The sequence below is a fragment of the Fringilla coelebs genome, assembly GCF_963513975.1.
Source record: "Fringilla coelebs genome assembly, chromosome: 4".
Taxonomy (NCBI): domain Eukaryota; kingdom Metazoa; phylum Chordata; class Aves; order Passeriformes; family Fringillidae; genus Fringilla; species Fringilla coelebs.
Genome location: NC_140032.1, coordinates 72,069,343 through 72,084,069, shown reverse-complemented (window position 1 = coordinate 72,084,069; position 14,727 = coordinate 72,069,343). Strand labels below are relative to the sequence as shown.

Below are 14,727 nucleotides of genomic sequence, written 5' to 3'. Positions count from 1 at the left end.
TCTAATGTGGAACAAGCTTATGCCCTCCATAATTCTGCTCTCCCATCAGCTTTATGCCATCATAACTCCCAGGCATTCATTTGGCCACCCACCCCAGCTGGTGGAGAACAAGAGCCACGGGGAGAGGGTGTAAATCAGCTGGATGTTAGCAGCAGGTGGGAAGGACGCCTTTGCCTCCTTCCTTTCCCTTTTCCCAGAGCAAGCAATCAAGCAGCACACAACGATCTGGCCAATTCTGTGAATGTTGCTCTTATTCAGCAAGAGTTACGTGCAACAAGACACAGCTTTTAATCCTGGGACAGGAGTGGGCTTTGCCTTCCACTCACCCACAAGGGGTATCAGTGGAGCAAGACAGAATTCCCTCAGCTTCCCTTTGCTGTGATGTGAAAGGGCAGGAGAGATGAACACTGCACCTTCCCCACAGGGCTGTCCCCGTGCCACTGCACTTGCACAGATCCCACCCCAAAACTGCCTGGTTTGCAATGCAGGGGGGGGTGAGCTGCTTGACTCTGCTGGTAAATAAATGAATTCTGGACTCTGGGCCAAAAGCTGCAGTTTAACGAGAGACTAACTTCCAGGGGGAAAAAAAAGCCAGCCATGATTTAAAGATTTCTAGTGATACAGAATAATTCATAGCACACGTCAGGAAACAGTTCCAATGATTTCCAATCTCCACAGTAAAAGTCTACCTAGTTCCTAAGCTGAATTTATCTAGCTTTCATTTTCTGGCTTCTCCATTCTCTTACGGGCAGAAGAGGTTTATTTATAATAATTTCTGTTCCCTCTGTAGCATTCTACAAATTACCCCTTAACATTCCCTTTGAGAACTGGTGCAGACAGAGCTCAAGTCCTTTGTAATGAGGAATCATGACCCTCTGCTGGATCCCCTCCATCCTTGTGCACCCCCCCACATCTCAGCACAAATGAGCAGTGAAAAATCAGACTACTGTTCCTCCAGCTGTGACAGCAGTGCCACACACCCAGCTCATGTAACACTGTTCCCCCTGAATTGTAAGGCCCTAATAGTGACAGAAGAACTTTACCATGCCTGAACACTTGAGTTTTAACCCACCAGGAGCCCCCCAAAGGTTTCACAGAATCACAGAACCATGGAATCCCTTAGGGTGGAAAAGGCCTTCAGGACCATGGAGTCCAACCACCAGCCCAGCCCTGCCAAGGCCACCACCAACCCGTGTCTCCAGGTGCCACATCCACATGGCTTTTCAACCCCTCCAGGATGGGGACTCCACCACTGCACTGGACAGCTTGTTTCCATGGCTGGCCACTGCTTCACTGGAGAAATCTCCCCTAAAATTCAATGGAAACACCCCCTGGTACAACTTGAGGCCATTTACTCCTGTCCCCCCAAGCCTCCTTTTTTTCCCCATGAGCTGCTCCTCACCAGACCTGTGCTACAGATCCATTCACTTCCCTGGACATGTCCCAGCCCTGCTGGGTCTTCCTTGGAGCCAGGAGCCCAAAATTGTCCCCAGGGGTGCAAGGTGGGGCCTCACCAGTGGCCAGCACACAGGGTCAGTCCCTGCCCTCGTCCTGATGGCCACACTATTTCCAGGAAAAGCCAGGATGTTTGTATCCTGTACTCAGATGTAATATATCATAACGTGGGGTTTTTTGTAAATAACACTGAAATGTAGCTCTTTTTCCCCCTTTCAGAAAGCCTGGAGACCCCCTCCAGTTCACCCCTGCCTGCAGCCAGTTCTTTGGTGCCAGAAACACAAACAGCTCTGGCCCTGGCCTCTGGGGCAAGATAAGAAGGAATGAATGCTTTTGTGGTGGGTTCCCCAGCTAAGCTGTTATGCATGCCCAAAGGACTCATGTGCAAACATGTTTAGTGACTCCACACCATAAATCACAGCTCCCCAAAGCAAATCCAGCCTTGTGTTTGTTTTGTGCACAAATCTCGTTCAGACAGACAACGAGGAGCAAGCCCCGAGCTTCCTCTCCTTGGGGCTGGGACATGTCCTGCTCTGAGGAAATTAAGATGGGAAATTAAGATCCAAGACACACCAGAAGGGTTTTTTCTCTCTCACAAATACCTTCATCTACAACCCCAGCAAAGGTGACAGGTTTATCACAGCCAGCCTAAATCCTGAATCAAAAACTTTCAAAAAAACCTATTTTGAAAACAAACAAACCCCTTGATGCACACCCTCTTCTGCTTGATAAATTCTGCAGGACTTTTCTGCAGCTTTCTTTTTTTTAAATACTATTCCAAGGAATTACCCAAAATACTGCCATTATCTACTGAAGAATGAGTGCCATTAGCCACTCTTCAGATGTGGTGTGCACAAAATAAACAGCAAAGCCCTTGGCAGAAAACAAACCTCCAGTAAACCCGAGGGCACAGAAATACAACCAACCACTGCTTAGTTCAGCTTCCAGGTTGCCTTTTTTTTTTTTTTAAGGGTGCACACACCTTGCCCAAAGTTGGATACAGGAGGTGCACACCTGCTTTTACCACTTCAAAGGGTCAGGGTGGGTGGCCCTTGCTGATCTTCTCCTACAGGACTTAGACTTGAATGTGTCAAGTCCACAGAAAAGGCTTTTTCTTTCCCTAGGTCTGTAAAAAATCAGATGAAATTGGAAACAGGCTACTGTAAGCACAGCTATTTAAAAGTACAATGAAGGAAAAAAAAAAAATAAGATGCCTGCAGGAGCTTTTAATCATTCATATACATGCTCACATTAAAATGCCAGGGAATACAGTAGGAGAAGGAACTTGCCTCTAGAAAGAACCCTTGTCACTGATAAAATTGAAAATTGGCTCTCTGTGTAAAGGATACCAAGAGATCCCTGCACACTAGTCCCACTGCACTGCTCTCATTTCGAGGTCCCCACGTGGACAACACGGTCAATAAAGCAGCATTTGGAACACAAGGAGGCCAAAAGCTCATCAGAAAATCCTCTGGAAGTCTGTGGAAAGTGGTGATTAGGAGAAAGGGGAAGTGAGGGGAGGCGAGAGAGCAATGCAGTTTTGTCTGGAATCCTAAAATACCATTTTCCAACTCCTTCAGACACTTAGGGATCATCACCTTCCCAGCGACCAAACTGACTGTGCAAAGAGGAAAGTAAACCCCAGTCAAGGACCTCATTTGACTTCTCAGCAGCCACAGCAAGCGCCTTGCCAGGAGGCAGAGACACGAACACAAAGCACAGCCGGGAGCTGCTCCCAGCCAGGGAAGCCAGAGGCAAGGCAGGGATGGATTTCCAGCACTCCAAGTGCCTGGGAAGGCAAGGATAATCCTGTTGGACTGGAGCAAGAGTAACCCTGCTGGAACTACTGCAGGAACACGCACAGAGCACAAACACAGCCCCTGCTGCCCGGCTCAGTCACGAGCACCTGGACACCTGGACACTGCCCCTCACAGCAGAGGTTCAGAAGCACAGGAATCACACAGGGAACCACATTCCCAAGCGGGGCAGCTGGGCATTAGGGTGCCTAAAGGCAGCCACGTGAAGGGAATCTCCACCCCACCTTTAACTCATTCCCCAAAGCCAGCTTTCTCTAAACTTCCAGATCCAAAGCCAAGTCGTTTCTTTACACGTGTAGGTGGGAGCTTGGCTCACAAGAGCCAAAACCTCACATGCAGGGCCAAGAGAATGTATGAAAAAGAGAGCAGCGGCAGCTGAGCTGCTGCAAATCCCTTGAAGGGAAGTGAGAAGGCAAATCCATGCTCTCTCTGGAAAACACCAACTGGCAAGGCAGTGGCCAGCCTGCAGCCCTGCTTCATGAAAAGCCTGGAAGGCTGCCTGCCAGTGCCAGGGTCAAGTGCTCAGCTGGGAAAATGCTCCACTGACATCAAAGCAGCTGCAGCACTCAGAGGAGCCCAGGAATGCGGGCTCCCCAAATAGAAACGTGCTCATCACGTTTCCATGAGCCTCCCCTCCAGCTTCTCTGCGAGGCTGCAAGCTGGCAGGGCTGCAATTCCTGCCTAAATCACTCAGGCACCACTTCCCAGAGACTGGAAGATGCAGCAGGGGAACAGCTCTCCCTGGCAGCACAGGAGAATATTTCTCATTTCTCTGGCCTGCCCAACACTGCTGACACAGCCCTGCTCTGTCACCCCACACAGATGCTGCTGCCAACACCACCTCAGGCTGGTTTCCCAAGAGAAATCCCATCAAATCACAGCTTTGGTGCTTCCACATGGTCACAGCCGAGGGTCTGGGTGCCAGCTGAGAGGTGGCTCTGCTGTTTCAGGTGTCACTGCTGGCTGAAGTGGCTTCCACCACAGCAAGTGACACTTCGGGCACCCCTGTGACATTAAAGATCTAAAGCCTTTAAAACAGAAGTGGAACCATCCAAAGGGGGAAAGGCTCGATTACCAAGGTTATTTTTTCAGAGGTTGTTGCATGAGGTGTGATGGATTTCACCAGATGCTCTCATCACTTCTACTGCAGTGCTTGATAAAATAGCATCTATAAATACACTAAAAACCCAGTGAATTACAGAAGCATGAAATGACTTCAGTAAGGTTACAAACACGCTGGCACCAGGCAGAATGCACTACAAATATTGAGTGTAGAGACCTCACAGCACCTTTTACGTAGCCCTACAGCTGATTTTAACAAGGAGGTTACTTACTGAGGCTGCCAGATGAGGAATTATCATCTCCTCGGCCTGAACATGTGGATTTAGCAGCTATTTGCAGAGGCTAATGAAGGCATCTGTATAAACAGGACGCTGAGGAGAAGATTTGACCTTGAAGATCAGATCAGGTAGACCTGCAGAACAAAATGCCCGTTCCCATACTAGACTAAAAGGAGAGAAACGATCACATGTGAACAAACCGCAGGTTCCCCGTGCTAGATTCCAATCCTGCATTTTCTTCACAAAGCCACAGGCTCAGCAGCACCGAGCACTGCTTGCTGATAAGCAGTGAAAGCCCAGCAAAAATGTTTTGCTTAGAGAGCATCATTCCCAGTTTATTCTTGCTACTAATACTTCCTATTTTAATGAGGGAAATCAGCATCACCATAGTCATTGACAAACAGGTGACGAGAGGGCTTCATGTCACAAATCAGCACTCCCGGCAGCCCGGACACACCAGGCACCCACAGCCAGCTCTGGCCAGACAGAAATGCCATCCAAGGGGATAACTGGGCAACACAGGCTGCTGATCCCAGCAGGAAAAGCAGCTGAACGGCCCAGCTCCCTCCTAGGCTGCAAAGTATCATGGATGATGCCTTTTCCTAGGGATTTCAAGAGGCTTGCCTCTGATCTCACAGATATTTCTCTGCCCGAAGCAAGAAGAAGAAGAACTGACAGTCTTACATCTTGTGAGCTTAGATCTTCCCCCACAAAATGAGGTCAGAGGAGAGGGAAGGATCTGTGGTAACTCCAGCACACTCCTCTCCAAAGAGTGAAGCCTTACCGCTCTCCTAAAGCCAGCAAATCCTTCTGAAACCCCCTGCAAAGGATCCTGTGACTAGAGAAACTCTGAGGTGCACAGCAGGATGTACACAGGGTGGCTGAAGCCACATCACCTTCCAAAAGAAACAGCAGGACCACTGTAGAATTAATTAAGTCTGCTCAGAAAAATCAAAGTATTAATGGACCAGACAGAAAAGGAACCCCCAATAGTACAGAGGTAAATGGCTTTAAAATCCATTCTCCTTTTCCCAGGCTGATGGGTCTCAGCTATCCTGTGCCATCACGGATACACCTGTTAATCACACACCATGCATCCGTTGGATCCGTCCCTGGATTGCATTCAAGGCTCCAAAAACCCTCTCAGGATGTAAAATCACAACATGGGGAAAAAAAAAACACTGCAAAAAACTGCCCTGCAGTCATGGCCAGACTGCTCTTAGGTAACGAGGCTTAAAGCCCAAATTCTGGGACAAATTCTCCTCAGGTTTTCATCAACTGTATCACAATTGGTTCCATTTCATCTAATATGAAGTCTCCCAAAGTCCTTGGAAGTAACATATTCGACTTTGCTTTGTCCTAAGGATTTCATTAAAATTTAAACATGATATTTATTGTTTCATGGAGGGAAATTTTGTTTTAAATAAAACATGGAAAAGAGGTCTAAGAATTACCCTTTATGTCACTCAGTGGAAGCACATAATTAGTTTTTGGTTTGGAATATTTCTATTTAACAGCAGACTGAGGCACTTTTAGGGCTCCCTTTCCATAACCACGATGGTCTCACGGTTTCACCGAGAAATCAAGACAGAAAGGAATAGAAGCAATTTTTAAGTGCTTCCAATTTAAAACCAAACCCAGATTTTCAAAACAGAACACTTTTAGAAATCTGTTTTTTTTTAAAATAACAAAAAATTAACCCACTTGAATAAAAGCATAGCAAGTTACTGAGAATTCCTAGGGCACTCTAGAAAATCAGGCTTTTTACATACATAGAAGAATCTATAAAACTGCAAAAAAATGTGGGAAAGAAATTGCTAACAAGTTTGCTCATGTTTTCCCCTGGAACCACTTTTCCAGGCTCGATGCATAAAAGGATTTACAGCATCCACTAACTCAGAGCTGGCTCCTGGCATGTCAGTAATGACAACCGTGTCTCCAGCAGCAGAAGCTTTTCATAATTAAACAACCAACCCTGTGTTTCCTCTGAAAACATAAATAGCCATGAGCCACAACACCTGATGTATGGCATGTCAGTCTCGAGCTGGCTGAGCACCCAAAAGGAATTAATCCCACACGACCATGACCAAATCTATCCAGGCAGGACAACAGGTGAATTCCCAGGAAAGGAAAAGATTCGGATTTTCAAGGAGCCATTCTGTTAGAAACAAGATTTCTAGTTTGATAAGCAAAGGGTTCAAAGTTCCTTATCTTTGCAATCTTTCAGCTCCTGTGGATGTCCCCAGAAATTTATTATACTTAAGATAAAATTTCCCAGCTTTCAGCCCGCAAGAAGTTTCATTTTGATCTCCATAAAACACACTCAAAGCAGGTTAGAAAACTAATTTTTTTTTTTTGAGTAACGAAACATCTGGCTGTAAATTATTCAAATTAATCTGGGAAGAAGTCAGGTTCAGGATTTATCTTTTGGGGGAGGAGGGAGAGGATTTTTGTTTTTCCCCTGGCTGATCCTCAGAAACACAGATCCTGGGACTCTCCCTTAGCTGCAGCACAGCAGCTGGTAATGTAAAGATCCTTGGGCAGCTGAGCTCCTGGGGTTAGCGAGAGGATTCATTACAGAGCGACTCTGGAGTAGATACAATGATTACAAAATCTAGTGGTTTATCCTAACGGGCCTCCTTAATCTGCGGCTCAGCAACAAACCACAGCACCAGCAGCACGACAGCAGCCTTCCCAGGGGAGCCTGCCGCCCGCATCCCCACTGGAAGCTATTCAAGGTGCCTGGCAGGAATATTGGCATCCTGGCACCACCAACCCCCGAGCACCGCGGGCTCCTGGCTGCCCCTGCCCAGGCTGATGCGAAGTCAACGCACCCAGCTGGGAAGGGCTTCGGATCCGGGAGTTTTGGTCTTCCTGAAAGGGCCAAGGCGTACCATGGGTGAACTCAGAGGTTAGAACAGCAACAACTGGAGAGTCATGTCTGCTGAAGAGGCACAGGGAATGATTTATCCTGGACAGCACTGAAGAAACTGATTTAACTGTCATGGCATTTTCGATCATTCAAAGGGAAAAAGGAACACAATGAAACCACCCTAGAGATGAGAAATTCCACATGGGACCACTGTCCAGACACAGCAGGCCAATTTTGCCTAAGGTTTATAGTGGATTAAAACACCAACACAACCATTTCAAAAGCCTGAGAGGACATCCAGGTCCTTTTACCTTCTTCACCCCAGATGTTGAATTTGCCAACAAAGTGGGGATCCACTTTCCTCAGCCATCTTGCAAAGTCCCTAAGCTCCTTGGAGGTCACTGAAAATGTACAGCAAAGTTCTAAAATTTCTCTTACCAATTAATTAGACATTGCAAGACCTCTTCTAAAGAGAAAATGCAAATGGGAATCCTGACCAAGGTTTTGAAATGGTTGAGGAGAGGGAAGGAATGTGGAGGAGGAGACCCAGCAAAAGAAAAAGGCATTTTGCATGGTGGGGATTTAAGAAGAAGTAGTAAATGATGAATTATAAGGTTTGTGATAAATGGAGCTCCTCAAATGCATCCTGAAAGATGGAAGGCACAACGACTTGGAAAATGTGTAAATGCTGGGTAATTGCTGAATTCCTGTCCTGGTGAATGAATCCATGGGAAAGCTGCTATCTCCTGCCAAGGCTCTGGCACACAGCTCCCAGCACTGTGCTATTAAATCTTCATCATCTCCTCCAGTCAGCACTCGTGCACCAACAGCTCCCATCTGGGAAGCTCACTGGGATGGAAAATGTGGAACAGGGCAGCTCTCATAAAGATCCTGAACTCCAAATAAAGCTGATGCCAGATGACCTCCCACAACACAGGGAAGATGAAGGCATGAGTCTTTGCCTAGCAGGATGGAGAAGAACGGCCTCTGGAGAAGAACATCACAGCCAGCAGACACTCACAGCTCCAAGGAGAACAGCCCAGAGTGTCAGATTAAAGCTCAAAAAGCCCCACAACTCCCAGAAATCTTCTGTAGTCTATGAATTTCTCCAGATTTATGAACTCCTCCTATCCAAAGCAAAGAGGAGCCGTTTTAAAGTCCCTTCTTGCCAAAAAACCCCTGCATGTACGTGCCTGTGCAGAAGAGCCCCCCCATGGATTCCAACAGGGGGCCAAAGGCTGCTCTGAAAAGTGCACAGACATCTGCAGAGGGGCACAGCCTCACTGCTGGGCTCTGGCCTGCTGGAACACGAGACCCAAAAAGAACACCAAGAAGGAGAAAGAACAGCTTGTGAGGGTTGGTGCAGCGAGGGCACCGTGAAAAAGCACGGGCACGTCCATCTGCACAGAGGGGAGGGAAGGGGATGACGAATCCCAGGCACCTGCAGCCCACTGGGGAATACCTGGGGAGATAAACCACCTCAGGGTGAGCAGAGACAGCGGCTGGCGCTCCTCTGGCAGCAGGGCAAGCGTGCCTGGGGCAGGGAAGGGCCTCAGCCTGCCTGCACACCTCAGGGAAGGGGATGTGTCCCTCCAGGTGCCACTGCTGCTCCCAGACACCGGGGCCGTGCATCTGAACCCCTGCCCAGCTCCAGCCTCGGGGGAATGGAGAGATGATGCTGCTGCTGCATGGGGGTGCATTTGCTTGGGCAAGGAGGTGACATTTAGAACCACTACGATAAAAGAGAAAAATTATTTTGTATTAAAACATCTTCCTCTGTCCCCTTCATTTGCTGATGAAGGGACAAGAACTCACTTGATCCTCAGGAGAAAAATCTTACATCTAAGGTTCTTTTACCTGGTACCTCTTTTACCTGTCCCCATCCCTCTGTATTTCACTGCTGTTTTCAAGGAATACAAAGAAGGAACACACATGCAGCACACGCTTGATTCAAAAATCACTTTTATTTTTGATCCTCAGTTGATCCCAGCTTTCTGAAACCCACAAGCAGATGAGATTTGCTCCACGAGAGGCATTGCATGTCTGCATTAACAAATCTTAACTGCAAAACATTCATGCACATCCAGAGGATGCAGCCCCAGGCTAAGTAGTGGCATTTAAATCACACCATTTAAAAACAAAAAATATGTTCACCTTTGTCAGAGTTAACAAGCAAACCTTTCAGCTGAAATATTCAGTTCTGATCTCATTTTTCAGTACTAACTTCTTACCTTTCTAATGAAAGTAAAATGAAGCCCATTTTCCACTGCTAATTGGACATATTCCCTAACCAGAAGTGCTTTGCACTTGCTAACATTTATTTTAAAAGTCACTGAATTAATTCAGAGTAGAAGCTCTCTGGAATGGGAGATTTGAAATTTGGAGGGGGAAAAGACCGCCAGCATTTGTTATTTATTACCTTTCCACTCTCATTTCTGTCCAGCACAAACAACTGATAGAAACAGAAATCTGACTTAGAAAGCATAAAGTCAAGATTCCTTTAAACTCCTGACAACAAAATGCACACAGATGTTGCAAAAGGAGGGAAAATTTTTGGTAGAAGCACAAGTACAATTAAGCTAGGGCCTTTTATTCTCTTCACAATTTTCGACACAAAGACTAAAAACACTTCCTTTCAAAAAAAGTTTCTTCAGTGCTTTCTGGCGTTAAAAGCAAGCAGCCCATTGGTGTCTCAGGAAACTTCCCAAACAATCCAGCCCAGAAACCCATCCCTAGGTGCACTACCAGCAGCTGGTGCTACAGACAAGGTCTGTGTTTTAAAGAGGACAAAATGGAAATAAATGGATGATGCTCAGCTGGACTTGTCCTTCTGTGCTGCAACCTCCCCCAGACACAAACTCATTTTTCAAGTCACACTCACCATTCAAAGCACCTCAAGGCACAGCCCTGTTCTTCCCCTCCCCTTGGCACAAACCAGCTGGCAGAAAGACTCCAGCTTTTTGGATTTGCTCCACACCTCCCACACACCCTGACTTCCAAAGAGACATCAGTGTGTCTCCCCGTGGCCTGCAGCTAAGAAAAAATAAAGTGGATTTTCCTCTTTCTAAGTAAAGGGAGCTGAAAACTCGCTGACAGGAGAAGCCAGAGGGAGCAACACCAAGCACCTCTGCTGGGAATTACACTCAGGGAGGTGCTTTCCCTCAGAGCAAAGCCACAAACACCAGCTGACCCTGGGTGTACAGGGAGCTAAGTCAGCGAAGCAAGAGGCAGGACTTGTGCAGCCTTAACAGCTCCAGCAACCCTGCAGTGCCTGCATCGCTGCACTTGAAGGTTTCATTTATGCACCAAGGGTTTTCCAGGTGACTTCAGAGACTTCTGCAGCAAACAGCATTCCCACAACCACCCAGGAGCAGCTCACCTACAGCCACTTCCACATGCAATCACACAATGGCTTGGCAGGCACCTAAAGCCCATCCAGTGCCACACCTGCCGTGGGCAGGGACACCTCCCCCCATCCCAGGGTGCTCCAAGCTCCTGGCCCTGGACACTTGCAGGCATCCAGGGGAAACCACAGCCTCTCTGGGCAGCCTGTGCCATGGCCTCACCCCCTCACAGCCGAGAATTTCTTCCTAATATCCACTCTGAACCTACCCTCTCTGTTGGTTTGAATTCATTCCTTCCCCCTGGTGCTGTCACCCATCCCTTTGAAATGGCCTCTGTCTCTCCTTTATGCTCCCTTCAGGTAAGAATCACCCCAAGGCTTCTCTCCAGGCTGGACCATCCCAATTCTCTCAGCCTTTCCCCATGGGAGAGGTGCTCCATCCCTGACATCATCCTGGCCTCCCTCCTCTGCACCAGACAGGGACAAAAATCCCAACAGGACACTGAAAAAAGGAAACAGTGTTTCCAACCATCGTTTAAAACACAACAAAAAGTCGCTACAGGTTGCTGCCGTGGGCTGCCAGGACCCTCCACAGTGCATCACGAAGAGAGGCAACCACATTTAGAAGCATTCCAGAGACACAGAGTAGCTTAGGCACCTCCTTTTAGCCCAGAGCACCACAGCAAGGCAGACAAGTGTTACCGAGCAAAACACTGCTCATGAATACTTAAAAACTCTGACTCTTGTACCGAGCCACTCACGGATTACATTTCTAGAGGCAGCAGAAAAGAAAATGCGTCGGGTTTGTAAGGATCACTCAGGGTACGCCAGACCCACCGTGACCAGCTCAGGGGGAAAAGTGTTAAGCTGCTGTCATGAACTGCTCATTAAATCAGGGCAAGAAACACACTGCACCCATGTTTTCCAAAGCACCACCTCCATCCTGCTGGGACTGCACACCTGCAGCTCCCAGCACCCTGGGAATCCCTCACCCAAAGGCCCAGGGAGAGCTCCCAGCCTCTCCAAGGAGAGGGGTGCGTGCTCTCCAGCAGACTGGAAGCCGCCAGACCTGCACCCCAGCCACAGGGGGGACAAAAAGCAGGAACTGGAGTCAAGTTCAACAGCACCCTCTCCAACCCTTCCCCAGTACAACACGTTCGAGCTCACCTACCTCAAATGAGAAGCCGTGGTAGACACAGGCACCTAAAGGAACCAGAACAAAAAGAAACCAGGTTAGAAGTGAGCAACAGCAGCAGCACATCCTCCAGTGAGCCTGCTCCAAACCGGGCAGCCCCAAAAATTGCAGTTTTGGGGCAGCTGGGCAACCTCTGGGTAAGGGACAGGACCTCTGGCAGGCTCAAAAAGGCAGGGAGAAAAAAGGGGACCTGCCAAAATAACAGTGAAAAGAGCCAGTGTGAATCCCTACTCCTAAATCACTCCTGCATGGACAGCAGGACAGGCTCACAGGGCTCCTCCTGCTTCAGCTGTCCTGGCCCTGCTGGCTGAGAGAAAGCTTCTCCCAGCCAGGGACAGGGGCAGCAGCACACGCAATATATTCACATATTCCACCCCAATAATCAAATAAAAGGCGAGGAAGTAAAACCAGGAATAAGCTGAATGACAGCTCTTGCATCGATTTTCTGGGAAACGGTCACCCCGGAGCAACTGCACATGATCTGTCTCCCAAAAGCATGAGGAGAACGCACATGCCAAAACAACCCAAGGAGCTCCAGGATGAAAGGGAAAGAGACCAGAGAGCGGCTGCCTCGAGGGACCACCCAGAAAAGTCAGAATTTCCCTGTCAAAGAGTGGAGTTTCCCGAGAAACGCAGATTAGACCAATCTGTACAGAAAACCTGAGAGCTACACTTCTTGGAACCAAAAGCTCCTCCTTTAAGCTCGTCTTCAGCTTGGCTGCAAGTGGCTGTGGAGGCACCACTGGGAATTATTTTCCCTTGCCAAAAAGATGAGCCACAGGAGCCCAGCCACACTTCTCTCAAATTCAGTAAATAGCTGTCCTTTTGGCAAAAGAATAAAATTTCAAGGTTCATCATCGAGCTCCACCTCAAAATTCAGTGCAAAACGCAAGGTCACACCTTATTGGAAGGCATGGGGGGAAACCCCAAAAATTTAATATAACATCAGCTAGTTAAGACCAGCACAACCCATCTGTTTTACCCCTCCAGGGCTGGCTGCCTTTCAGTTTTAGCTCACTGACAGATACGGTTCCTTAAAATACCAGTGTGCTCATCCCCTCCGGGGCCAGAGCAGGGAACAGGGACCAGGTAGGACCAGAAAGCAAACTCACAAAGTCTGATCCTTCTTGCCCGCCGAGGGCAAAGACACAGCTCCCTCCTTTACAAGTTACCAAGGGAGACTAAGTCCGCAGGACTTGAACAATCCTTAGCTACAAGTAAATTTCACTTTTGTCCGCAATTACGGGTGAGCCCAACCAAATACACAGACGGTAATTAATTAAGGTTGCTAGGACACGATGCCCAGATTTTCCATCAAACTCGAAGCCCCAGGTGTGATCACCACCTGTTGCAAAGCACATCTGAAAAACATTCTGCACATTATGACTTGCACATACCGAAGCACCCAAAGAAGAAACCCCCAGACTTATTGCTGTGGTATTTTTGTGGGGAACATGTTGAATGCGGGTTGTTGGTAGCGTAATATTGCGGTTTGAGAGCTTTTATTTTTGGTAAAAGTCAAGTCTGTCGGAGTGCGAATTTCCTACCCCACACCCAGCAGCGCCTCAGCTCGCACGCACATGGCTGATCTGAACCGCTGCTATTCACTAGGAATAGCATCACTTGAACTCGGGAATCACGGCGGCAGCAGGGCTCGGGTAGCCTGCCACTGCACAAACCAACAACCTACAGCCGAAGGGCAGGCTGGAGAACCACCCGGGAGCACGAACGCGTCCAAACTCCCAACATCACCACGCCACAACCCTGCGCTGCCCACGAGTCCGTCCAGCGCCCCGACAGCAGCCCGGAGTGCCTCTCCGAGCGCTCCCAAGTTGGCTCCAGCCGCCTCCTGCTATCGCCAGGAGCGGAGCAGGGCTGCTGCCGGCTCCCCTCACGCTTCCCCGGCCCTGCCCGGCTCCCAGCGCCGCATTCCCGAGCGCTCCCCACGGCCGCCGCCGCCCGCGGGCTGCCTGAGGGCTGCGGCTGCCGCTGCCCGCCCGGCCCCTCAGCGCTGCGGGCTCGCCCCGCTCCAGCCCCGCACGCCGTGCCGGGGCAGCTCCCCTCACCTGGCCGCGGCCGAGCGCCGCCGCCTCCCCGCCCGCCGGCCGTGAGGGGCGGCCCGGCGATGCCCGCAGCGGGACCGGCGTTCCTGGGCGCCCGCCAGCCGGGCACGGCTTCGCCCCACTGCCCCTCACCTCGCCTGTGGAGAAGCCGCCAAAATGGCGGGGGGCGGAGGCGGACCCCCGCCCGGGCCGGGAGCGCGACGAGGGCGGCAGGCAGGCAGAGCCGTCCCGTATGCCAAGGGGAAAGGCGCCCCGGAGCCGGCTTTCCCCTCAGCGATCCCCCGCCGCGGGACGGGGACGCGCCCGGCGCGGGACTCACCTGAGGCGGCATCGGCCGGCGCGGCGCGGAGCAGCGGCAGCAGCAGCGGCAGCAGCAGCAGGGTGGCCCCGGCGGCGCTCGGGGCGCCCATGGCCCCTGGCGGCGAGCAGCGAGCGGGGAGTGCCCGCCGGGCCCGCGGCAGGTGCCGGGGCAGCGCCTCGGCCCCCGCCCCGCCGCCAAACTTCGCCCGCAGACAAAGGGGCAGCTCCGCGCCGCAGCCCGCCCGCCCCCCGCCCCGCCCCGGGCAGCGCTGCGCCCTCCTTCCTCCCGGCACCCGAGCCTCTCCTCCTCCTCCTTCTCCCCCTCCTACTCCCCGGCACTTC

The 14,727-nt window shown here is 50.1% G+C and overlaps 1 protein-coding gene across 1 annotated transcript in view; it reads right to left on the bottom strand.

The window, feature by feature from the left end:
* Positions 1 to 13,604, bottom strand: part of FRAS1 (Fraser extracellular matrix complex subunit 1) — a gene marked incomplete at its 5' end in the record, with an annotated part of 102,901 nt that extends 89,297 nt beyond the window's left edge. Inside the window, 4 exon segments of the mRNA XM_084204035.1 lie at positions 11,999 to 12,030; positions 13,135 to 13,183; positions 13,187 to 13,233; positions 13,577 to 13,604. Coding sequence (XP_084060161.1) covers positions 11,999 to 12,030; positions 13,135 to 13,183; positions 13,187 to 13,233; positions 13,577 to 13,604 — 156 coding nt within the window.
* Between the last annotated feature and the right edge of the window lie 1,123 nt (positions 13,605 to 14,727).